Genomic DNA, 26929 nt, shown 5'->3' with positions numbered 1-26929 from the left:
ATGTAAAACGCACAACAGCTTAGACTGAGCCAAATGAAAACATATACGTGGTGATGCTGTGCGCTGATACAATGGCTCTACTCCAGAAGTAGCTGCGCTTCAGTGGTGAGTGAAATGGTTTTTGTATAAATAAAGCTCTTTAGGGTCCTCTGGTCTGAGAGGCCCTAGAGCACACGCACGGAAGAGGGTATGTCAGCCATTTTGAAACTTCCAACCGGACATTGGTCATTTGGCCTCTAATAATACCCACACCTGTAAAATGACAGAGATCAAAGCTTACTAAGGAAACTGTTTCTTTGGGACACTGTCTTGCTTTGTCACCTGGTCATACAATACTGGCTGTCTATAGGTTGTACTGAGCAGCATATCAGATATAGTGTATTTGGGCCAGGCTGACACAGACACCATGGTGAGGATTGCAGTTTAAAGCTGGGATATTCACTGAAATTCACTGAAAGTTGGGAACCTGACTGCCTTAGACACCTTTGAAAATCCCAGCATCTGTGCTTAGGTAGAACCAGTGCTGGGTGAAAATGCAGTTTCAAGCCACGGAGAGGTTTTTGCAGAGCTGTTTCAGTTCCTCTGGGGCTTGCAGCATTCAGTTTCACTTTTAAGGAACCAGAAAACTCAAAGCAAAAAACTCTGTAGAAGCCATGTTTTGTCTGACTGCCGGCTGACCACCCTGCAAAGCCATTGGTTTCTCAAAAAAATTCAACTCAGAACCACAAATCAGCTCAGGCCACAACCCAGATTCACCAGCTTCAGGAAACCTAGATTTGTCCCCACACTCAGCTCTAGTGCTAATGCTGGACATTCAGAGGAACAAGCATTTCACAACTCAGCTCCAGAAATGGAGGTTGTATAGCCAGTACCATCAAAATTCATTATTTGCTACTCTGCGGTGACTGCGATCCTGTGGGATCTCCTGCTAAGGAAGATACCAAGTCTACAGCAAGAAACTGGGGTGATGAACCCTAAATGTTTAAAATGGTGCCCACTATGCACTAGATCCTCAGCTGGAATAAACCATCAAGCTCCACTGAAGCCAACAGCACTGTGCTGCATGACAACAGTGGAGGATCAGGCTCTAAAGGCAGTATTTCTTGTAATTCCAATGACATATAACTTGAAGTGCTATGAAGCTGGGCAATGGCTGGTCTATGTAACCACGTGATCTCCTTACCCATTACTCTTTGCCTCTCTAGCTCCCTTTTCTTCTTGTGTGTGCATAACACTCATTTGTTGATCTAATTTCAAGCTACTCTAAGCTCTCCAGGGCAAGGACTGCCCCTTCCACTGCATGCGTGCGTGTGCATACAGGATCTAGCTCAAACCACGGCCTGTCATGTTGTTATTGTCTCTCTGTTCCCTTGTATGCCCACATCCGTATCCATCGCTTGTCCCTCATCTCATATTTAGACGGTGAGCTCCTTGGAGCTGGGACTGCCTTGTGGCTCTGTGCTTATACAGTGCCTGGCAAAATGGGGTTCTGGTCCCAGGGCTCCTACAGGCTACAGGAATACAAATAAGTAACAATGGGGTACTGCTCCTGATTGGAGCCTCTGGGTACCACCACAATACAGATACACAAATATAATCATTAGAATTTAGACTCCACCTCTCCTTTATCTACAACTGTTGATTCTCCATTTTTCACAAGGCCTCTTCCCCCACCAATTTGTATATCACTTCACTATTCCCCATGCCTGGGTATAGGGAAGTGTCATTTAGTGCTGGCTTTATTATGGCTCTTCAATTGACAATGCCTTCACACACAACTCTGCAGAGCATCCAAGAGAACACAAGAGAGCCAGGGATCTTCATAAATCAAACCCACTCCCTTTAGACCAGCTTTTTGTTTATTCCCAGAGGTCTGCTCACTATTGCTGAGAAAGCACTTCTCTCTGCCCAGCCGCTTCATGCTTGCAAAGTGATTTTAAAACCAGAGCTGTGAGCTTTGAAGAGGACTTTTGTAAAGGAGCACTGGGATTATCCAAGTGGAATACGTTTCACTCCCACCAACCTCTCTTCTCCCTAGAAAAGTAGGAAATGCAAAGCAATCAGTGACATACTTAGCAGAGATGTGCCCAAGGGAGCTAGCCACTGCCACAACAAAGTCATCCACTTGGAGTATAAGGGGTTTGTTTTGTTTTAAGTTTTGGGTTTTTTTAATTCTCTAGCAAAAACTGTAAAACAGAGATGAATCACTTCCAGATGGAAATATTTATATCACTACTAGGAATAAGTTTCTCCCTTAGTCCAATGTTAACAGGCAGATTTTCTTTAAAAAACCCTTGCTCTATTGCCACCTGGTATAACTGGTTTCTTAAGAGAACCAAGTTATAGGAAAGTTAACCTGATGGAAAGACGACAGTAATGTTTTCATTCTAAGGCCTGATCATGCAAACCCCCCATCAGGATCAAGACTCCTTTGAATGTCAATTGGAATCCTCTATGCAGAGTGCTTGGAAAATTAGTTCTTGACAGTGGAGCTTGATTTAATTGATAACTTGCAACGATCAGTCCAAAATCTACCTCTCAGTGATTGCTGAAGCAGAGAATGGAGCAAATGATTTGCAGTGTATTACTTACTCAGCAAATGTAGTTTGTTTTCCACAGAGAACATTCACAAGCCAATTGCAACTTCCTTAAGTTTATTATCCAAATTAATATCCTTCTGCATTTTTTTGTTCTATGGATTTGTTGTGAATATTCTAAATGTGAACCAAGCTGCTTTGCTGTAATGGGTCAGATAAGTCAAACAACATTGTTTCTGTCCTCTGATTGGCTGTGCATGCAAGACCTTTTGTTGCCGCTAGCCAAATTTGCTTCAAACTTCCTGGATGACTCGAATGTTTTTGGGAAATGAACAAAGGGGTGCAAATAAACTCAGTTCATTTTAAAATTAAATAGTTACAGAACATTCCCAGCATTATTCACTCAGCTGTACTGAAAGACTTGGCTCTTGCTTATAATGATGCATGGGAAGGATTAGATAGGAAGGGAATTTCTTGGTATTTTGTACCAACCACCACTTTGTTGGTAAGCAATTATAACCAGCCTTGACATGGTGACAGAACAAGATCTGGAAGACAGAGTTTTTCTTCTGTGTAAGTCAGATTTGGGTAGTTCACAGTTTCATGGATCCATATGTATTGTTTATATCTCAAAAATGCCCAAAGGCCCCACTCAGGACAAATGTTGTGCTGGGCTTTATACAAAGAGAGAAAAAAAGACAGTTTACATTCTAAACAGACAAGACTGCGGAAGGATGGGAAATATAGTGATTATTTGGACAGAGGAAGGGTGGTCCAGTGGTTAGGGTACTAGACTGGGATTCAGGACACTCTCAGCAATCCTATATTCTGCCACAGACTTCCTGTGTTGCCTTGGGCAAGGGACTCAGTCTCTCTGTGCTCTGTTCCCCATCAGTGCAGTAGTACTGCACTACCTCACAGGGATGACATTTTTAAAATTGTGTGGTTTTCAGATACTATAGTACCTTGGGTAGAGAGAATGATTGAGAGTCAGTGGGTCCCTACACAGGTAATCACTAACATTCTTGATACTTATAGCCTGCCCAAAAAACGACTACTACCAAAATAGCAGCAAACCATTTCTCTTCAAAGGCTTCCGTTGGAATTCCCTGCATCTAATGCTCTTTCCGCCTCATGTTTTACTTGTTATGGGATCCATTTCAGGAGTGACATTGTTAAAACCAGGTTTTAACAGCAAAAAGGTTTCAAAATAAAAACACCCATTCCCCAAATAAAGAGTTACGTTTACATTTGCAGAGTGTGCAGGAAATAGGCCTCATGCAAGTCAGCCCCAGGGATCTGAAGCCTTTTGTACAAAGCCGGGTGTTTCTCCCACCTCTGGACTTTGTTTTGTCTAAAACAAAAAACAGGAAAGGTTTAGGAGTTTTTAGACCCAAATAACAAACCCGTAGAGACCCTTCGCTAAAGGATCCTTTTCAAGTCTTGCTGCACTAGAGGGGAAGGGATTTGGGTTGTTTACTCAAGGTCATAAAATACTCCCTTGAATTATGGATCACAAAGCTTGTGGGGGAGTTAAACCCTTTGAATTGCAGCAGGTTTGATACAGCATCACAATATGATCTCCCACATGGCTTCTGAGACTTACCACAAACTTCAGCCAAATAAACCATATAAGAAGTGAGACACTGACCTAATAGACAGATGAAATGTCTTAGCTTTGAATCAGCTTCTAATAATAATCCCAAAGGATTCTAATAGATGTAATGGACTATACATATTCAGCACTACTGGTACGTCACCCTGAGGATGGAAGGAGGTAAACAAGAATGCAGCAATGAGGGAAGAAACATTTTGGCCAAGGAGACCAAGCAAAACTTACAAAACATACTATTAGATATTTAATAGCAAGACAAGAGATTTTTATTATTGTTTTAAGGTCTCAATTGGATGACAGACTCTAGATGGGATTCATTAGTTACATCAGTGATGGCGATATGTAGATGAAGTTGATGTCTCCGGTTACAATCCTTTATATCCCTCCGGCCAAGTTTTAAATTTGGTGCCTAAAGATAAAGAACTGAATAAATGTTGCCTGATTTCAAAAGTGCTGTGGATCCTCTCCTTTCACTGAAGTCACCGGGAGCTGAAGATGAACAGACCCCTTTGAATACCAGGCCATATTTCCCTATTACCACGTGTAGTTGGATGCCTGACTTTAGGCACCCACGTTTGAACATTTTGAGACGTTTGTTCTTTTCTGTTCACTTAATTCTTCCACTGTGCAAAAAGGCTATTTGTTTTCTGTAGCTTATTACAGATCACATGCGTTACTTTCCAGGTAGGGAGGAGGAATGGATGAGCCAGAACACCACAGCTGGCTAGAAGGTTATCCAATAAGCCATAACCCTTGGTAGAAGGTAACTGCTCAGATCAAGACGGAGCATCTCATAGTGGGATGTGCAGTCTTCCCTGCACATACATGCCTCCTCTCACTGTTTCTCACTCAAGGGCTTGTTTGTGAGCAGCAGTCAGTGTTCTCTCTGTTAACACTTTTTGGCTGCCACTACCTGGCACTGGGACGGTCAGACAGAGGCTGAAAGAACTCAGTGATACATGAGTTCTTCGGGGAATGGATCACAGCTTCATAATGGTGTGGAAAGCTGCTTACATATGACTGGCGAGACATAGGTGATAATTATATATTTCATGGTAAATTTCCCGTTGCTACCATAATGCCCAGCCTTTCTGGGATATAATAAACTACAATGTAATTGTCAGAGAGATTAAAAATTGGCTGCCCATCAGGATGCTTCATACCAGAAGCAGGTCCCCTCCATGCCTCCACTCAAGTGTTGGGTGTTTCAAATTGGCTCTCCAGTTTGGCTTTAAAAGGTTTCGTAAGTGTGAACCTACAATAAATCAGCAAGTCAGCATTCCTGACAAAATCCTCCTCGGTGCAGAGCATTTCCACACAGCACAAAAATATCCACCATGTGCTATGGGGACAGAACAAAGAGCCGATACGTGGTACTCAAGGTCAGAGGGGTTTTTCTTTAGTGTGTTTCCTACAAGATGCAGACAGTGTTTCAACATTATGTCTTTGTCAATGCTGTTAAGACACACTATTAGAAGAACAGCTGTCTGGGTGCTCTGCCAAGAGCATTTACTTCCCTGCTATTTGGAGACCCAAGCACCATGATTATGAACCACTCCTGTCTCCACTGTGCACTTGGGTTGGTTGTTTCCACAGTACCACCCTGACGCTGCTTTAGAAGGCCAGTGCCTCGTTTGGTCTCAATAAAAAGAAGTGAAAATAAAGCATCATGTAATTTTCCAGAAAGATGCATCTACGATGCTAAGCTGTTGGTACTATAAATCTTCCCGTTGATTACCTGCAATACCAGACAGGCCCATCATTAACAATCTCACTTCTGACACAAAGTAACAAACATATATTCAAGATTAACAGCTAAAAACAAGCAGGGGGTTGATGGAACAACCATATTTACTACATTTGAGCTTATGCAAAAGCAGTGATGCATAATTCTTCCAATCTTAAAGGCCGGTCACCACAAATCTAGGTTCTGATCCTTCTAGAACAGCGGCTCTCAACTCGCGGCCCATGGGCGGCATGAAGCCCAGTTAGCACACAGCTGCAGCCCAACTGTATACTGAAGGGCGGCGGGGTCCAGGGCCGGGGCTGCTGTCTGGCCCCAGACAGTGGGGGTCAGGGTCACGGTTGGTTGCGGGGTCAGGGCTGCTGCCCGGCTCCTTACAGCAGGGTCCTGGCTGCCGCCCAGCCCCACAAACTAGGGGTCAGGGTTGGTGGCGGGGTTGGGACAGGGCAGGTGTTCTAGAAAAACCAGGGAACTTTTCTCCTCACCAGAAAGGTGATCTTGGCAGACATTTTCAATGGCATAAATGACAGGTACCAAACTCCCATTATGACAGGTTTCAGAGTAATAGCCGTGTTAGTCTGTATTCGCAAAAAGAAAAGGAGTACTTCTGGCACCTTAGAGACTAACCAATTTATTTGAGCATAAGTTTTCGTGAGCTACAGCTCATTTCATCGGATGCATACTGTGGAAAATACAAAAGATGTTTTTATACACACAAACCATGAAAAAATGGGTGTTTATCACTACAAAAGGTTTTCTCTCCCCCCACCCTACTCTCCTGCTGGTAATAGCTTATCTAAAGTGATCACTCTCCTTACAATGTGTATGATAATCAAGGTGGGCCATTTCCAGCACAAATCCAGGTTTTCTCCCCCCCGCCCCCCAAACCCACAAACCCATTCTCCTGTTGGTAATAGCTTATCTAAAGTGATCACTCTCCTTACAAGCATTCTTACAACTACAATACCCACCTGCGGAAGTGAAGAAACAGATTGATAGAGCCAGAAGAGTACCCAGAAGTCACCTACTACAGGATAGGTCCAACAAAGAAAATAACAGAACGCCACTAGCCGTCACCTTCAGCCCCCAACTAAAACCCCTCCAACGCATTATCAAGGATCTACAACCTATCCTGAAGGATGACCCAACACTCTCATAAATCTTGGGAGACAGGCCAGCCCTTGCCTACAGACTGCCCCCCCCAACCTGAAGCAAATACTCACCAGCAACCACATACCACACAACAGAACCACTAACCCAGGAACCCATCCTTGCAACAAAGCCCGTTGCCAAATGTGCCCACATATCTATTCAGGGGACACCATCACAGGGCCTAATAACATCAGCCACACTATCAGAGGCTCGTTCACCTGCACATCCACCAATGTGATATATGCCATCATGTGCCAGCAATGCCCCTCTGCCATGTACATTGGGAAACTGGACAGTCTCTACATAAAAGAATAAATGGACACAAATCAGATGTCAAGAATTATAACATTCATAAACCAGTCGGAGAACCCTTCAATCTCTCTGGTCACTCGATTTCTGATCTCAAAGTGACTATCCTTCAACACAAAAACTTCAAAAACAGACTCCAATGAGAGACTGCTGAATTGGAATTAATTTGCAAATTGGATACAATTAACTTAGGCTTGAATAGAGACTGGGAATGGTTGAGTCATTATAAAAAGTAACCTATGTCTTGTTTATTATTTATTTATTATTATTTATTATTCCCCCCCCACAAAAAAAAAACTGTTCCTCCGACGTTCTTGTTAAACCTTGGATTTGTGCTGGAAATGGCCCACCTTGATTATCATACACATTGTAAGGAGAGTGATCACTTTAGATAAGCTATTACCAGCAGGAGAGTAGGATGGGGGGGAGAGAAAACCTTTTGTAGTGATAAACACCCATTTTTTCATGGTTTGTGTGTATAAAAACATCTTCTGTATTTTCCACAGTATGCATCCGATGAAGTGAGCTGTAGCTCACGAAAGCTTATGCTCAAATAAATTGGTTAGTCTCTAAGGTGCCACAAGTCCTCCTTTTTTTGCTAACTCCCATTTACTATCAATGGGCGTTATGAACCTAGTTGCTATTTTTGCTCATGGCATAAATTGCCAATACATCATTCATTTATAAATGCATATATATGGATGATGGAAATGGACATTGATACAGTAATGCAACTTGCACCCTAAAGCACTTGCACCACTTGAATGCGTCCTTTGTGCTGGGTTATAGTGTGAGCTGCTGAGCGTCCTCAACTCCCGTCGGCTGCTTCCCGCGAGAGACAGCTGCACAAATAGTATGACCCAATCTGATCCTCATAAAGAGGTCCTCTAATATTCAGCCTAAATCTTCCTTTAATTGTAACCTAATATTCCTTGCTTTTATTCATTGAACCACCCTAATCAATTTCCTGCCCTCCACCCCTCACTTAGTCATCATTCCCGGACACTAAGCCTTTCCTTGGAAGAGAGTCCCTCCAGACCCTTCATCATTTCAGTGGCTTTCTGCTGAAATCCGTTACATTTACCTAAATCTTTAAGGTAATAACGTTTCCAGATGTTAACACAATATTCTAGGTGCAGTCTCATTGGGCTAGTACAGAAACTAACTATACGGTGCTCCATTAAATCTTGACAGGTTTCAGAGTAGCAGCCGTGTTAGTCTGTATCCGCAAAAAGAACAGGAGGACTTGTGGCACCTTAGAGACTAACCAATTTATTTGAGCATAAGCTTTTGTGAGCTACAGCTCACTTCCTTGGATGCGGTAGCTCACGAAAGCTTATGCTCAAATAAATTGGTTAGTCTCTAAGGTGCCACAAGTCCTCATTAAATCTTGACTCTCTCAGCACAACCCAGAAATCACATTTGCCCCTTTCTGGAGATAAAGATTAACACAGGCTATATAATCAGTGAAGTATTATCAGATCTTATCTGTTAGATCTACTATTGCCCTAGGTGCCAGCTCCCAAGCTTTGGAGACCTTCGATCTCTGCACTATTTAAAGGAGAACTTTAATAGTGTTGCCGGTATTCTGCAGCACAGTTCCTTTAAGCGGGGTAATTTACTCTCTAGTTCCCCTGTTGCAAACATAGTAAGATTTTCTCCAAAACAGTTAGCTCAGTGACAAAGCACGGCAAGTATTTTTGTGAAAATTAGATACTATTTGTGGAATTCCTTTTGGCAAAGCTTTAAAATAATTCGGTCTGAAAGTAAATACATTTGGTATGACAAGTGAATCTGGTGCGGCATCAGCATTTAAGAGAAAATAATCCAAATAAGGAGAGCTTAGAAGGGACCCCTGAAATATACAATAAGACTCGAGATGACACTCGGGATATTTCTAGGAAGAGGGGGGCAGTACAAAATATTTTAGCCACTTCTCTCTTTCATTCTCATTTTTCTTTTCAATGTAGCTGCCAGTTTCTTATCCGACTGATTTCACAGCTCAGAGAAGTTACACTTTTGCTTCTAATCTTGTCTTCTGTGAAGCGTTAAAATAAACCACCTACCTACACAACAGATACTGTACAGTGATTAGCTTTATTTACTGAGTTCTGGTGAAGGGAAGGAGAAAAGCTGGTCTTTAGCAGCAGCCTTTCTATTACGCAACACAAAAATACTACAGAAGTGCAACGAAATAATGTGAAGTATGAAGCCTCATATGGTTTGAGGTTTGGTCAGATAAGCATATGGAAATTTATCCAAATCTCCAACTCAGGAAATTTAATAGCAAAAGAGTCTCCAGATAAATTTCCATGACTTCCTGCTAGGCAGGAAATAATCAGAGACCAGAATATCATAGAGCTATTTTGATACTTCCGGGCTCAGCCACATCCATATAAAACGTAGACAGACAGAGAAAAAAGTTTACTCTCCCACCAATGGAACTTTATTCCACCTCCACACCACTCCTCAAAAACAACTCCCCCATCTCCCCCAAGCTTGGTTGAGCTTCAGCTGGAATTTCAGGTTGAAGTATAAAGTTGATTTCTATCTTCCCTGGATTTATGTCTTCAGAAAATTTGAACAAAAGCTGTTATTAAAAAAGCCATTAAAGAGGCAAATGTAATATCAGCCCTTTAAATGACAGGAGGGTTCTGCGTTTTGTACAGCAAACATGTAATGAACATAGATCGGGGTTCCCAAACCACAGCATGTGCATCACTGGGGGTGCATGAGCTTCGCATTCCAGCCGTTACCTTCACAAGAACTTTTTAAGAGGTGGTGTGTGAACCAATCAAGCTTGGGAGTCACCGATGTAGATGACGGAATCACAAGAGGGATTCAGTGAGCCTGAGCCTTGCAGACAAATTGTATCTGGATGCCCCTAAGAATGAGTTCCTTTTATGGAAGCCACACAAGTATAAAATGTTTTTGTGCTAATGATTAAACTGCAGCCTGTTTCCTCCTCCCCCTCCTACCAAAATTAATGGTCACAGGGAGCACTCTATCAAGAAGCAAGGAGAAAGCCAGTCATGAAGTGCTCTGCTGTACCCGTGAAGCAGCCATACGGAACAGACTCCAAGAAGGAAGATATGGCATGCCAATATCCTCAGATGGCCAACTGCCATTGCAGCTAATCTGTTAATGGCTGCAGAGTCCCAAGAATTAACCACAACAGACTGGCCTGCTGGCAAAAGCCCTACCTCAAAAAAAAAAAAAAAAAAGCCCTACCTACTGGCCTGCTGGCAAAAGCTCTACCTGGATCCATCTCAGACTTTTCAAGATGCCCATCAGCAGAGGCACAGAATAAGCAAGTATCAGAAGAAACAGGATTATCTCCAAAAACTGGCTTGCTCTACCTAGATATTTATAAATGCACCAACCATGGCCCGGAGGTGCAGAGAGCCAGTGGTGTTTGGTTAGCCACAAAATAAATGTATACTGGTATTGATCCACTGGGAAATAATCAACCAACCAACCACCCACCCACAAAGCAGTTTTTTAACACTGCCATTTTAAAATTTTTATGTACAACATCACAATGTTGTATTCTTGCAATGCACGGCACATGTAAGCATTGTGTCGCAAAATGTCACCTGCCAAAGATATTTTCTTGTGCTGCATTTTTAAATACCCCTGCCTGAGTCCTAACAGCGAAAGGAATCTAGGACCTTGATCTAAAAGCATGTGTTTCTATTGCTTGAGCTAATTACAGTGTCTCTCAACCTTTCCAGACTACTGTACCCCTTTCAGGAGTCTGATTTGTCTTGCCTACCCCCAAATTTCACCTCACTTAAAAGCCACTTGCTTACAAAATCAGACCTAAAAATACAATTCCTGACTTTCTCATTTTTACCATATAATTATAAAATAAATCAACTGGAATATAAATATTGTGCTTACATTTCAGTGTATAGTATATAGAGCAGTATAAACAAGTCATTGTCTGTATGAAATTTTAGTTTGTACTGACTTCACTGGTGCTTTTTACAAAGCTTGTTGTAAAACTAGGCAAATATCTAGATGAGTTGGTATACCCCCTGGAAGAGCTCTGTGTACCCCTGGTTGAGAACCAGTGAGCTAAAAGACCAAGTCCATTAAGTCACAGGCAGGAACATATTTCTTATATGATCCAGCCACACATAAGGACAAAGACACACTCTAACTAGGTTAATGTGGGTTACAGAAAAGTTTTGGAGGCCCCCAACATAACTTCAGAGCCTTTCAAACTCTCTTTAGCAGGTTTTGTAGGGAGCAACAGTGAGCCACTAAAATCAGGAGGATTTTGGAAATTTCAGGGCAGGTGCCTTTCCATAGCAAAATAGTGACCTTCGTAAGAGGATCTCTAAGCACTTAGCAATTTACCAAGCTTCCCAACCCCCTGTGAAGAAGGTAGGTCGATGAGTAAGCCAAGGAACAGTGAGGTTAAATGACATGCCCAAGATCACACACCAAGTCATGCTGCACATGTCCTACGGATAGCAGACTTTAGTCTCCAGGGCAGCCAAACCCAGCACAGACAAATTGATTAAAACGTGAAGCTACTTACCATTGGTGCACCACGATGGCCAATGATGGCAGGTTTTGGTCCCAAGTCCTTCTTCTCCATTATACAAGGGGAAGAGACAGTGAGGGGAACGAGGTAAAGTGCAACTACGATGGCAAAGTATGCAGTGAATATCAACATCTGTGAAGCTGAACACAAATGCAGCCAGTGAAAATGCTGGTTCAGAACAAATCGCTCCAGAAAAAACAAACGAAAGACATTGTCCTGCTCCCCCGAACATAATGGACAAACCATAGCAATTCCCTCCAGCTACAAAGAATAGGAATGCTTTGTATTTGGCCAGTGATGCATCCCATTCCAGCGTCTCAGAGTGCTTTACCACCATTTTACAGATAGGGAAACCAAACACACACAGAGGTTTAGGATATGTCTACACTAGAAACCCTTCAGCAGCACAGCTGCAGCGCCGCTGTAGTGATGTAATGTAGACATTTGCTAGAAGAACAGAAGGGGTGCTTCTGTGCCTGCAGTCAATCCACCTCTCTGAGGCTTTGTTTGCACTTGAAACGCTACAGTGGCGCTGCTGCAGCACTTCGGTGTCCACACTACCTGTGCCGACAGGAGGGGTTCTCCCAGCACCGTAGGCAGTCCACACCCCTAAAAGGCAGTAGCTAGATCAATGGAAGAATTCTTTCAGGTACTGAGTGGTGTCTACACTGGGGCTTAGATAGCTGGAACTACATCACACAAGGAGTGAAATTTTTCACACCCTGAGCAATGTAGTTAAACCAACCTAACTTCGTAGAGACGACCAGCCCTAAGTGACTTGCTGAAGGTCAGCAAGAGCCAGAAATACAATCTGGCGGTCCTGACTCCCAGCCTTTTGTCTTGGAGGTGTAGAGATGGATGGACTGGCAAAGCCCTGGCTGGGATGATTTAGTTGGGGTTGGTCCTGCTTTGAGCAGGGGGTTGGACTAGATGACCTCCTGAGGTCTCTTCCAACCTTAATCTTCTATGATTCTATGACTGCATCACTTCCAAGCCTGCACCAGGTTAACTTTAGTTTTAAATCAGTCTAATTAAACTGGTGCACACCCACAATAATGTAGGCACATTTAAATAGCATAATTTGTTAATTTACATGCAAACCAAACTAACATCAAGCAAGAGTTAAACTGGTTTAGCTGCATTTACATTAAGGATTTGCACCAGTTTGAAATCAATTTAAACTGGTGCAATTTTTTTTAAATGGAGACCAGGCCTTAGAAGTTCTTTTGGATGATTGAGGGGACATAATGTCAGACTCTAGAGAGGTTGTAAGTAATCAACTTTATTACAAGAAAGGTGGGCACAACAGAGGGACTTCTGGTGGGATTAAAAAAAAGGGGGAAGATACTCTGGGATGCACTGAGGTTGCAAAGAACCATAGAGTGTAGTGTTTGGCAGGGACAGTGATGGGGACATTTGTATTGTTTTGCAGTCAGTAGACACCTTGAGTCAGACAGTGCCCCATAAGAGCATCAGAACAGCCATCCTGGGTCAGACCAATGGCTGATCTAGCCCAGTATCCTGTCTTCTGACATTGGCCAATGCCAGATGCTTCAAAGGGAATGAATAGAGCAGGGCAATTATCAAATGATCCACTCCTTGTCATCCACTCCGAGCTTCTGGCAGTCAGAGCCTTAGGGACACCCAGAGCATGGGGTTGCATCCCTGACCATCTTGGCTAATACCCATTGATGGACCTACGCTCCATAAATCAGGGGTCAGCAACCTTCGGCACGTGGCCCATCAGGGTAATCTGTTGGCAGGCCATGAGACATTTTGTTTACGTTGATTGTCCACAGACATGGCCCCCTGCAGCTTCCAGTGGCTGTGGTTCACTGTGATTCGCCGTTCCTGATGGGCCGCATGCCGAAGGTTGCGGACTCCTGCCATAAACTGATCTAAGCCATTTTTTAACCTAAAAAGAAAAGGAGTACTTGTGGCACCTTAGAGACTAACCAATTTATCTGAGCATGAGCTTTCGTGAGCTACAGCTCACTTCATCGGATGCATACCATGGAAACTGCAGCAGACTTTATATATACAGAGAATATGAAACAATACCTCCTCCCACCCCACTGTCCTGCTGGTAATAGCTTATCTAAAGTGATCATCAAGTTGGGCCATTTCCAACACAAATCCAGGTTTTCTCACCCTCCACCCCCCCCACACAAATTCACTCTCCTGCTGGTAATAGCCCATCCAAAGTGAGCTGTAGCTCATGAAAGCTCATGCTCAAATAAATTGGTTAGTCTCTAAGGTGCCACAAGTACTCCTTTTCTTTTTGCGAATACAGACTAACACGGCTGTTACTCTGAAACCTTTTTTAACCTAGTTATACTTTTGGCGTTCACGGCATCCTCTGGCAACGAGTTCCTCAGATTGACTGCATTGGGGCAAGAAGTACTTCCTTTAGTTTGTATTAAATCTGCTGCCTATTAATTTCATCAGGTGACCTTGGTTCACGGATTATGAGAAGGGATAAACAACACTTCCTTATTCCTTTTTTTATACCATTCATGATTTTATAGACCTCTATCATATCCCCTCATCTCTTTTCAAAGCTGAGCAGTTCCAGGCTTTTTAATCTCTTTTATACAGAAGCTATTGCATACTCCTAATAATTTTTTGTTGCCCTTCTCTGTCCTTTTTCCAGTTCTAATGTAACTTTTTTGAGATGGGGTGCCCGGAACCGCACACAGTATTCATGGTGTGGGCGTACCAGGGATTTATATACTGGCATTATGATATTTTCTGTCTTATTATCTATCCCCTCTAATGGTTCTTCTTCGCTTTTCTTCTCTTCGCTTTTTTGACTGCCGCCACACATTGAACAGACCCACTATGGGTTTTATTAAACTGTAGGCCTCCCTCTTTGTTAAGTTTTAATCCAAATGTTACACCACACTATGAATATTTTAGTTTATAGCACGGTTCTTTGTATTCCAATATCTCTCTTGGGAAGCGTAACCCCTCCAGACTTTTATAGTCACATCAGGGAGTCCAGAGACCAGCCCGGGGACCAGGTCAAGTGTGTCAGTCCTACAAAGCAGCCCCCACTACTGCTCTCAGGAGCGCTATATCTTGGATAAAGATGCAGCTTGCAATGACTAATGCTTCTAATGGGTCAGAGTCCATGTCTGCTGCCCTGTAATGGCTCCAACTTGCCTTGGGATTGGCTTTCATTGCAGTTGAGCTCAATGGCTACAACAGCAGTGGAGAAAAAGCAGTACACACACACACACACACACACACACACACACACACACACACACACAGTGTTTAAGTATTGTAGCAAAAGTGGTAAATATAAATAAAAAGTATGTTGTCCTTCTACAGGGCTCCCTACCTCGGGATCTCAGACGTCTCAACCAATGGATTAAATTGTGACAGTTCTCCTGGCAGGTAGGCAAGTATCACAAATGGAGAAAACTGAGGTTGAATGACTTGCCCAAAGTCAGCATTGCCTACCCCAAGCATTCCAAAAAATCGCCAGTCAAAGCTCAAAAGGCGAGGACGTTTGGCTCAGGAGTACATTTGGGTCCCATTTTCAGGATTTTCTCTACAATCATGAGAGCTAGAAATGTAGCTTTCAATTAAAATATAAGATTCACATAATTACTTGACTCCAGGAGCCGGGGCGTTAAGAGAAACAACAAACGTTGCAAGTCTCATGAGAGTTGGCAACACCGATTCAGGAACAAAACCCAGACCTCCTGACTCTCAGTCCTGCGTTTTGCAAAGGGCAGCATTCCTTTGCCTGCCAAGGACTTCACTCAAATGAGATGGGAATCTTTAGAAGATGGTGCTGACAGCCACTGCAGAGGTACTCCTAGCTCCCTACCAAGCTGCATTAGTTAGGATGATAGGTGCTTTGAACATGATGGGCTATTAACAGTCACTTGAAACCAATGATACCGGGGTTGTTTCTTGGGAGAAGTAACAGCCACAGGAAGTCTGGTTAATGGTTTGAACACAGATGTTCAGTTGCTAAGTTATAAGCTGCCCTTTGCTTTTGCCATCTAATATCCTTGTTCAAGCATGCACCTACTTGCCAATCAATTAGACGAGAATGTAAGTGTGGGAGAGAAATTAGCTCCAGTCCTTCCCGAGCGCTCAGGAGATAAGTAAACTAGATGCCATCGTGGTGTACAGCATCACATAGTTGTGGTGCTCTGGAGCTAAATTACATCACTGGAAACTTCCAGGTAATTCCAATTTGCTCTGGATTACTCTATAATGGCTCTTTCCACTTGGATTTCTCTGCCCCAGAAATACACACTATGATTCCACCAAGCCTCAAATAGCCCATTTTGCCAGTATGAAAGACCCTTTCCTTTCCTATCCACCTCTGCTGATTGAGCCGATGCAGCTCAGTGATCCAAATCCTAGGCAAATACCAAATGAAATACATGTGCTAGGACAGATTTTGATCACTGACCTGCATGAGAAAGGTCAATGTCACTCAGCATAGATCACAGGACGTGCACCATTGTGAAATGGGATTGAAGCTGAATCCCACCATTAGCCACAAATGCTGGGAAATGTAAAGTTCATTTCCAGGAAGCCCATTAATCTCTTTAGAAAACCTCACAGAGCAATGTGGGAGGCAGCTGAAGGCATCACTTTCCTTTTAATACCGTGAATCTTGGGACCACATTCCTCCTGGACACAGCATTTTAACTGTGGTGCAGTCCCATGAACTTAGGTACATTATTTAGGAGACAAAGCGAGAAGTCTGTTTTTATAACAAGATGTGCCTGGCATGTCAAGGGATGGCGGGTACCACTCCAAAGTAGCCTGGCAGAGTTTGATAAAGGATCAAAACTATTTCTGAGTTAGACTGGAAAGTGTTTGTGGTTACAGAAAACCAGACACACTACTGGCATATACATACGCCATGGGGAATGGGAGTCCCAGCAAACCCTGTTTATGGGTGGAATCGGATGAATCAGAGTGTACGTGATGGAAAAGCAGCAAGCCTTTCACCTATAGGGTCCAGGTGAGTCATGAGCAAAGTCACTGTGGCTGTTAAAAGACATGTGGTATGACAAACTGTGTTCCAATCTCAGTCCCATTTCTAGTGACCATCCCACTGTGTGGAAAGTCATATGTGCGATTCCCCTGGTGGAGTTTCCTGGGAGTTTTTTCACCTAAAGTTGCCCCCATCCACTCCGTGGACAAAGCTAGGGGGTTGCCAGCCAGGCACTCATATCCTGGAGGACTTGTCAGAGGCCAGGGTGATTAGCATGGAGGCCCTGTGTCTCCACAGTGGTTCAGGCCATTGCGTCCTCACCCCCACCTCCCTGTCAGGAATACCCCTGCTGATCGCTGTTCCTGGCAACCTACCCTAAGGGTGTCTTCACATCACAGAAAGAGTCCACTTGGAAGTTAGGACAGCACCAGTTTTAAGTAGATCCCCACATGGGGCTGGTAGGGGATAGCCCCCAGCCTGTCACATCCTGCTCACATGTAGATCCTTGATGCCACAGGGGCTCTTTGCGGGGCTGAGCAATGGGAAAGGCAGGGCGGGGTGGGACAGTCCATTGCAGGCAGCAGCCAAACTTGTGTGTCAAAACGGGCAGAACTGTGCATGGAGGGGGATCCTCCACATGCAGAGACTGGTGTCTGTGCACCACACTGCAAAATCGCCACAGCTAGCTCCTTTGCGAGTCATCTCAGCAAAAGACCACAGACTGAATGTACATGGCATCTGAACTAGCGTCTCGCCTCCCAAAGGCAGTTCCTTCAGCTCAGCATTATGTCCCACTGGAGGGTGGCCTTGTGGGTGACTCACCGGACTGGGACTCACGAGGTTTAGGGTTCTATTCCCACACCACAACATTCACCAACAACTAGCTCCTTATTGGAAATCACAGCCAGCTTCCTACATGATCTTGAGCAAGCCACAATCTCTAACAAACTGGGGATTGCACTTCCCAAGGTCACAGGGGCTTTAGGATGATGAATTCTTGAGTGTATAAGAAGCTCCGAGATACTACAGAGAAGGATACTGTGTAAGAACAGAGAGAGCGCATCAGGCATCTCTCATCTGTCGTGTTCCTGTTCTGGAGATGACTGGAGCCCATTAGCCTCCAGCCCTTTTCACCAGCAGTAAGTTGCCTTGACTTGAAAAATAAAGGTTCACATTTTATGATCAAACCAAGATGGCTAGAAAAAAATCTACCTGCAGTTTCTCAGCTCTGTATTTATCTGCTTGTACAATGAAGACCTTGGGGGAAAGCGAAGGGGGTTGTTCTCTTCTGTAATCACCAACAGACATTTGATACTCTGGAGGCAGACACAAACAATGCTGTTTCTCAGAGTACATTTCTCCTCTCCTTTCTTTTCTGCCTTGGTGAGGAGCCCCCTCCTCCCCACCCCATTTTATCTGGTTTCCTGAACGAGTTCATTGGCAGAGCTCCTCCCGTCGCCTCACTGCTTTTATTGCTTCTTTTAATCCTGCGTCTTGGGTTTGGCCTTGGAAGCCTTCTGGGTGAGTTCTGAGAGAGGAAGGAACTTATAAACAACAAGAGCTATAAAGAGACCATTTATTTTGAGCTGGTTTTTCTGGATTTGGGGAAAAGAACAGCTAAAGAGTCTGATGCCTGAAAAGGGACAGGAACCGTAGACTCCTGTGCCAATGACAGTGGGCAACAGCCAGTACGTCTACAAATGACTATGGTCAGGCAGGCAAGACAGATGCAACTTTCTCCTTGTGCTGTGGATTTGTGTTCGCATTCCTTATTTTCCCCTAGCAGTTTCCATTGATGAAGTGTTCTTTGCTTCCTGTCTTATACTGCAGCATGATGCAGGTTTGTACCACTGAAGAGCTGCTGCATTGTACCCCTGAGGTGGCTGCATTTCAGTGATGGGTAAAATGATCCCTGAATATACAAGGCATTTTGTGATGTTATGGTGTAAGAGGGGAAGTTACTCTATGAACGGTGCCTTAGGCTGTTGTAAAGTTTTAATATGAGGAAATAGAGCTAATAAGTGGCAATTTTTCCTGGCTTAGCTAAGAGCACAATACAGAGAAAAGAACTTCAAGGAACACGTATTATCTACTCTCGTAGACAGTTCCTCCCACCTGGACTGGCAGAATAATTACACACTGTATTTTATTTTATTATTTCTTTTCTTTTCTTTGTTGAACAGGTACACCTTTTCCATTTGTAAATTAAACTACAGCAAATTTTCCTTTGGAGAAATCTCTCTTAATATGAATTCTTTACATGTTTAATATTCTTCCTCTCACTCAGCCGCTGCTTCCACATACTCAACACCTACTTCTTGGCAATTTTTTTGTAAGTACTGCCAAACCCTCCCAAGGCTTGCATTTCACACTACCCTTCAATTACTAATTAAAAGAATTTTTACAGCATTAACACAGTAATTTCATACGCTCTATAGTTGAACCCTTCAGAAAATATATTTGATATTTGCTGAAGGCAAAGAGAGGTGGCTAGTGCCAGGCGAACTGAAAGAATGGTGAAGGCAGCAGAAAGCTCCAAGGCCCATGAGATTGGATAGATTACACATGAAGCTAGATTAGAGGAGAGGCAGTTTCATCTAGTGGACAGGGCACTGGACTAGGAGTCAGGAGAACTGGATTAAGAACATAAGAACGGCCATACTGAGTCAGATCAATGGTCCATCTAGCTCAGTAGCCTGTCTCGGAGAGTGGCCAGTGCCAGATGCTTCAGAGGGAATGAACAAAACAGCAATTATCAAAAAGAAATGGAGTACTTGTGGCACCTTAGAGACTAACCAATTTATTTGAGCATGCATCTGATGAAGTGAGCTATAGCTCACGAAAGCTCATGCTCAAATAAATTGGTTAGTCTCTAAGGTGCCACAAGTACTCCATTTCTTTTTGCGAATACAGACTAACACGGCTGTTACTCTGAAACCAGCAATTATCAAGTTATCCATCCCATCATCCAGTCCTGGCAGCTGGAGGTTTAGGGACACCTGGAGTACGGGGTTGTGGCCCTAACCATCTTGGCTAACAGCCACTGATGGACCTATCCTTCATGAACTGATCTAATTCTTTTCTGAACTCACTTATACTTTTGGCCTTCACAACATCCCCTGGCAATGAGTTCCACATGTTCATTGGGTGTTGTGTGAAGAAGTACATCCTTTTGTTTGTTTTAAACCTGCTGCCTATTAATTTCATCAGGCAACCCTTAGTTCTTGTGTTACGTGAAGAGATAACACTTCCTTATTCACTTTCTCCACATCAGTCATGATTTTATAGACCTCCATCATATCCCCCCTTAAGTCGTCTAAGATGAACAGTCCCAATCTTTTCACCTTTTCTCACACAGAAGCTGCCCCTAATCATTTTCGTTGCCATTCTCTGCACCATTTCCAATTCTAATATATATTTTTTGAGATGGAGGTGACTAGAACTGCACGCAGTATTCCAGGTGTTGGCGCACCATGGATTAATAGAGTCACATTGTGATATCTCCTGTTTTATTATCTATCCCTTTCCTAATGGTTCCTAACATCCTGTTCACTTTTTTTGACTGCCTCTGCACATTGAGTGGATGTTTTCAGAGAACTCTCCACAATGACTTCTAGATCTCTTTCTTGAGTTGCAACGCTAATTTAGACCCCATCATTTTATATGCATAATTGGGATTATTTTTCGAATATGCATTACTTTGTACTCATCAACACTGAATATCATCTGCCATTTTCTTGCCCAGTCACCCAATTTAGTGAGATGCCTTTGTAGCTCTTTGCAGTCAGCTTTGGACTTAACTATCTTGAGTAATTTTGTATCATTTGTAAACTTTGCCAGCTCACCGTTCACCCCTTTTTTCAGATAATTTATGAATATGTTGAACAGCACGGGTCCAAGTACAGATCCTCAGGGGACCCTGCTTTCCATTGTGAAAATGGATCATTTATTCCTATCCTTTGTTTGCTATCTCTTAACCAATTATAGGTTCGATTCCCATCTCTACCACTCGCCTTTCTGCTCTTTCTGCCTTTGTCTCCTTAGATTATGTTCTTTGAAGCCTGGACAGTGTCTCACTATGCATTTGTGCAGTATATAGAGCAGTGGTTCTCAACCTTTTAACCACTGTGGGTCGCATATGCAGCTCTCTGTGTGTTACATGGGCCTTATCCACAAAATATATATACTACCAGTATGGCCCTGAGAATGTCACATAGGCCGTAGCTCCATGCTGATTGGGCCACAAAAGTGGCTCATGGGTTGAGAACCACTGACAGAGTAATGGGGCCAGATCTCAACTGGGGCCTGTAGGCACTACTGTAATACAAGCAATAAGCACATGAAGGCTTTTAAAAACAAGGATGGTATTTATGAACTGAAATGAATGGGGAGCCAGTGAGATGTCTTGGGTTGAGGGTTTTGTGGTTAAACTGTATACGTAAGAACACATCACTCTGCTGGAGCGTGGTGTAATTAACTTCTTTCTTGCTGCTGGGGAAGTCTTAAAACAAAAAAGGCTTCAGAAAATGCTTTTTCACATCCTTCAGTTATAGTGTGCGTCTACTGGTAGAAAAACAGTAAGTGGCTTACTGCTGCCTGACTGGGCCAGCCCACTCCTGCTTCCATCCGAGTTTGTCCAGTTATCTAGGACAGTGACCATAACCTCCCCCAGTTCTTCTGAACAGTAGAGGGTCTGAAGATCTGAGAAAGTAGCTTCAAGGGCACAAATCCTGGATCAATCAGCTATTCTTGACAATAGGATCTTGTCAGCTGACAGCCAATCTTGTTCTTTAAAAACACATCACTCCAAACATATCTCAGAACACACGTAGACAGCAGTACGTGGGCAAACAAGGTGAAGTCTGGTTGGTACTCACTGGCTTTTTCCATTCTTGCGAACTGCCCAGCTATCAACCAAGACAGGGCCGTGACTGCAGCCAGGGCTCCTATGTGCAGAAAGGGAGCTGTGGCCTAGGGGAACACAAACAAAAAGGACTGAATGAAAGGTATTTTATAGGCAGCGTCACTTAACTTTTCAAACAGTTATTACACACACACAGTAGAGTCTCAAGACAAGCGCTCTCGGCTGAACAGTGAAGTTTCCAGAGGGAATCTGCCTACCCCATTCTGAGACACATCCCATGCGTTCTTTAGCTGCTGCAACAAAGTAGCTCTACGTTCACGTAGGATAGGTCCAACGATCACTATTAGCCAAGATGGTCAGGCATGCAACCCCATGCTCCAGGTGTCCCTGCACCTTCATCAGCTTTCGACTGCACCCAGTTTCAGCCATCACCACCCTCAACCTGCCAGTGTGGCTTGGACATCAAAAAAACACAAAGCTGTGCAGTTCTGGCACTCGGAACACAAGTGGAAGGCCAATGTGAGGGTCCCCAGCTGCCGCTATCTATTGGAAACAGAGCCCTACTTAAAACAGCAGATTAAACACACAAGAGTGCAGGAGGAAACACACATTTTGCAGCCTAGTCTTCATACTCCCATCACCTTCCCCCCCCGCCTTACCACTGCTGCTGCTATCTAATATTAATACTAATTATAAATACAAAACTCTGGCTCTTTAGATTGTCCAGCAAACAACTTTACACACAGCATAGCCTGATGGCTGTTCACCACCTGTCGAATCATAGGACTGGAAGGGACTCGGGAGGTCATCTAGTCCTGTCCTCTGCACTCATGGCAGGACTAAGTACTATCTAGTATATGCTTTGACACTTCACTCTTCATTGTGTGTGACTGGTTACCTTAGTCACATGGTACTGCTCCCACTCCCTTACTACATGACTAAATCTTCAGAAACCAGGGGAAGTCACTTCTGCCACAAATAGGGAACAGCCTTATTCGTGTATGCATCCCCTTCTTTGCGCATGCGTCTGAGTATTCCTACAAAGGATAGTTAACCCCAACCCAAACCACTAAACACATCTTTGGGGAAGTGAACAAAGAGACGTGAAAAAATGGCTGGTTCAAAAAGCAATTCAGGATTCACTAAAATATTTGGCAATAATTTCCCCCCATTATTCACCTGCCTTACAACATGAAAATTCCACTTGCTCTGAAGAAATCAAGGGTCTTCTTTTAATTAATTTTTAAACAGAAGCACAGTATTACACCCCCCACCCCCACCCCCAAAAAAACAAACTCCAATGGAATTCCCCTTTAAGGCCAGAAGGAATTTTAAAGCTCCAGGTCTGTACTCCTAGGATTCAAAATTTGGGACACAGCTACACAAACTGAAACAACATAACTACTTAATTGAGCTTGCTGGAGTCTCATTGAATCATAGACTCATAGAAGATTAGGGTTGGAAGAGACCTCAGGAGGTCATCTAGTCCAACCCCCTGCTCAAAGCAGGGCCAACCCCAACTAAATCATCTCAGCCAGGGCTTTGTCAAGCCAGGCCTTAAAAGCCTCTAAGGATAGAGATTCCACCTCCACCTAGATACCTCCCTAAGTAACCCATTCCAGTGCTTCACCATCCTCCTAGTGAAATAGTTTTTCCTAATATCCAACCTAGACCTCCCCCAGTGCAACTTGAGACCGTTGCTCCTTGTTCTGTCATCTGCCACCACTGAGAACAGCCTAGCTCCATCCTCTTCGGAACCTCCCTTCAGATAGTTGAAGACTGCTATCAAATCCCCCTCAGTCTTCTCTTCTGCAAACTAAATAAGCCCAGTTCCCTCAGCTTCTCCTCATAAGTCACGTGCCCCAGCCCCCTAATAATTTTCGTTGCCTTCTGCTGGACTCTCTCCAGTTTGTCCACATCCTTTCTGTAGTGGAGGGACCCAAAACTGGACACACTACTCCAGACGTGGCCTCACCAGTGCCGAATAGAGGGGAATAATCACTTCCCTCGATCTGCTGGCAATGCTTCTACTAATGCAGCCCAATAGGCCATTGATTTCAGAGGGCTTTATGTGACATCCAAGATCAATATTTCATATGTCCAGCTCTGTAGCTCTGCTTCAGCCTGATTTATAAGAACTAACTCCAAAGATAGAGACTATGGGTAAAATCCTGGCCCTTTTGAAGTCAACGGGAGTTGTGTCATTGACCTGATGGGAGCAAGGATTTCACCCTATGTATTGAAAACTACAGAACAAGCACCGTTCTTTGCAACAAGGCTTTAAATTGCCAAACGCACTATGCAACTTACTTGCATTGAAATAACTACCATCTCCCATTCATCATCCCAAAGTTGTGCTATAGAAGACATGGTTACTACAGTAACTACCAAGGTCGCCATCAGGCCGATCTGAAACAAAAGAAGAAAGTATTTACAAGTCAAATCTCTAATATGAACACTGTTGCTGTGTAGTCCGCTTAGCATAGTACCTTTCATCTGAGGTTCTTTAAGTGCTTTACAAAGGGGAAGTAAGTCTGGCAACATCATTGTGAGATGGATTTTGGTATTACCTTCATTTTACACATGGGCAAACTGTAGCACAAAGAGAGTAAGTGACTTGCCAAAGGGCAAGCAATGGCAGTCTCAGACCAAGTGACATTTCAACAAGCGTGTTTCCAGTGCATGCTTTTCCTTTTTAAATCCTGACACTCTATTCAGCGCTCTTTTTAGCAATAGATCGGCAGTGGCAGGACACAGAGCCCACTTGAAATACAAGTGATACCCTCTTGGCTATGGGTTGTAACAATCCAACAGGGAGGGAAGTTAAAGGTACCTAGCAACTAAGGTGGTGCTGAAATAGAAAATATTAGTTGGAACAATATTGTGAAAAAAGTCCTCTGAAGACCATTTTGAAACTCCTGATTTTTGCTTTTCAATGAGTTTCCACTAAATGATGTTTTCGGCATCACATATTTCGGTAAGACGATGGATCTTTGCTGAAAGGAGGTTTTGGTACTAGAGATGATCTGAACTCAACAAACTCTAGTTAGAGACCCTATGAAGAGAGAGATTCAATTTGCAAGACCCGTTTTAAGGGATTTAGTGGGCAATGCATGTTTTCAGGCACTGGAAGGGAAGGTTATTGGCAGAAGAATACAAGGCAGAAAAAAGATCTTGGATTGACAACATGGTATCCTGGGTGGATCTAAAGGACTATTCATCCACAAAGATTAGCAGAGGACTGTAGAGAATGGGCTACCAGGGTTGCAAGCTTCTAGTCATGGAGATGTCACAAAAAATATTTCAGAAATGGAAAGATTCTACAGTACTTTCATTCAAAACCACAAGCTTAATTTTGAACCAACACACATTACATTTTGCCATGTGACTGTTTTAAGATAGGTTTCAGAGTATCAGCCATGTTAGTCTGTATCCGCAAAAAGAAAAGGAGGACCCGTGGCACCTCAGAGACTAAATCTGTTAGTCTCTAAGGTGCCACAAGTCCGCCTTTTCTTTTTGTTTTAAGATAGGAGAAGGGACGATCTGGACAAACATGAATGCTTCCCATAAGGGGAAGTATATACAAAAAGAAAAACAGCTTTATGTATAGATAGTATAATCGGCCTCAAATCTTCCCATTCACTCACACTTACATTCTAACCATATTCTGTAACCAGCGTTACACACTGCACCACTTTCTCCCACAGAACCATATCACAATCCAGTCCCATCCCACAGCGTAGTGAGGCAGGCCTGATTATAGACAGGTCAACAATCTTTTTTCACCCAGGACAAAACTTAACTTGGCAGTAACCACACTGATCACTGGTTAAACTCAGCCTTAAATCCTCCACTAGTTTATTAATTCAGACAGATTACCAGACTCAAACAGTCCATGAAATTGACCATTGCCTTTTTCTCTTCCCTTCTTCGAGCAGGCTTCAAAATATGAATCAACTGAGACACATTTGATGAAACAAGAACATTTCACTGGCATCAGTAGGTGGGACTAGATTCTCAGCAGTAAGCATGGAAAGCCCTAGCCAGGGCATTTGCTCCCAAATCAGTGATGTCAGGTGCTCTATAAAAAAGGTGAAGGGGTGTCATCTACACTGCATTTTCAAGGGTCTTCCCACTTTTATTAGAGCAGTTCTCCAAATTTAGCTTGCAGTAAGTGAAAGGATTCCAAAACAGTGGTTTGGCATTGTGTCATGCTGACACACCACCACGGTGTACATGTACACCACAACAAGGACACGCCAATAAGCAGCCACCTCTGAAAGGTGGGCACAGTTCAACATGACTTTCCCTGGGAGAGACTCACCATCTGAAATGGCAACACCCTTGCTCATCTGCATTGAGGTGCACTGAAAGAGCTATGTAGATGAACCTAGCAAGTTCTAGCTAGTGTTATTATTTGATTTTTTATGAAGCTCTAACACCCCAAAAAGGCAGAATCCAATGCATTGCTTCCCCCTTTATTTCAGTGCATCTTTTGCAGGCACTTGGACGTATTCAGAATGAACGAGTCTATGCACAGCACCAAAAAAAAAAAAAAAAATCACTGGATTCACTGAAGGCAAAAGGTTAAAATAGCCTCATGATGGCACAGAAAGAACTTCAGCTTTACAGCTTTAGCCTGCCATGTCTGTCTTATCCATCATTTCTATCACAAAGAACATTGTAGCAAATGCGTCAGAACACTGTTCTCTTCCATCTGTTATCTCAGTCTGCACTGTACATCTGGCTAGATTCAGAGGATGCTGCTGTTCTGTGCCTTGATCTCATGTACTAGCTGGATCTGGATTCTTTACAGAAAATTTCAGAGCAAAAAAAAAAAAAAAAAGACCAAAAAGTCTTTGAGAGAGAAAGCATAGGTTAGGCAAAACATACAGTACAAAACTCCTACAACTATCTGGATTTGTTTGAACTTAAGACACGTTGTCCATTGCCATGAAAAAAGCTGAGGTTTCTTTTCATTGTTGGGTTTGTTTTTTTTTAAAAAAAAAAACTTAAAAAAACCTGTTCTTGTTATTTCTGAGTAAAATACTTCTCACCTGGGAAAGAAATTCTCCTGGGCCTAGAATAATTCCCATGTCCTCATCTGCCATGCACCCTCCCTACTCTTTCTAATCCGCCCCTTTGAGCAGTTCCTCCTCATGCACGACCCCTGTATGCTCC

The 26929-nt window shown here is 43.3% G+C and overlaps 1 protein-coding gene across 1 annotated transcript in view; it reads right to left on the bottom strand.

Moving 5' to 3' along the window:
* GDPD5 (glycerophosphodiester phosphodiesterase domain containing 5) overlaps nucleotides 1-26929 on the bottom strand; it is a 252636-nt gene that overhangs the window by 46666 nt on the left and 179041 nt on the right. Inside the window, exons 6-8 of the mRNA XM_077841822.1 lie at nucleotides 24059-24157; nucleotides 21762-21855; nucleotides 11907-12052 (exon numbers count right to left, since the gene is read on the bottom strand). Coding sequence (XP_077697948.1) covers nucleotides 11907-12052; nucleotides 21762-21855; nucleotides 24059-24157 — 339 coding nt within the window. The remainder of the gene's footprint in view (nucleotides 1-11906; nucleotides 12053-21761; nucleotides 21856-24058; nucleotides 24158-26929) is intronic.

The sequence above is a fragment of the Eretmochelys imbricata genome, chromosome 1 (assembly GCF_965152235.1).
Source record: "Eretmochelys imbricata isolate rEreImb1 chromosome 1, rEreImb1.hap1, whole genome shotgun sequence".
NCBI lineage: Eukaryota > Metazoa > Chordata > Testudines > Cheloniidae > Eretmochelys > Eretmochelys imbricata.
This window is presented reverse-complemented; position numbering and strand designations above follow the sequence as displayed.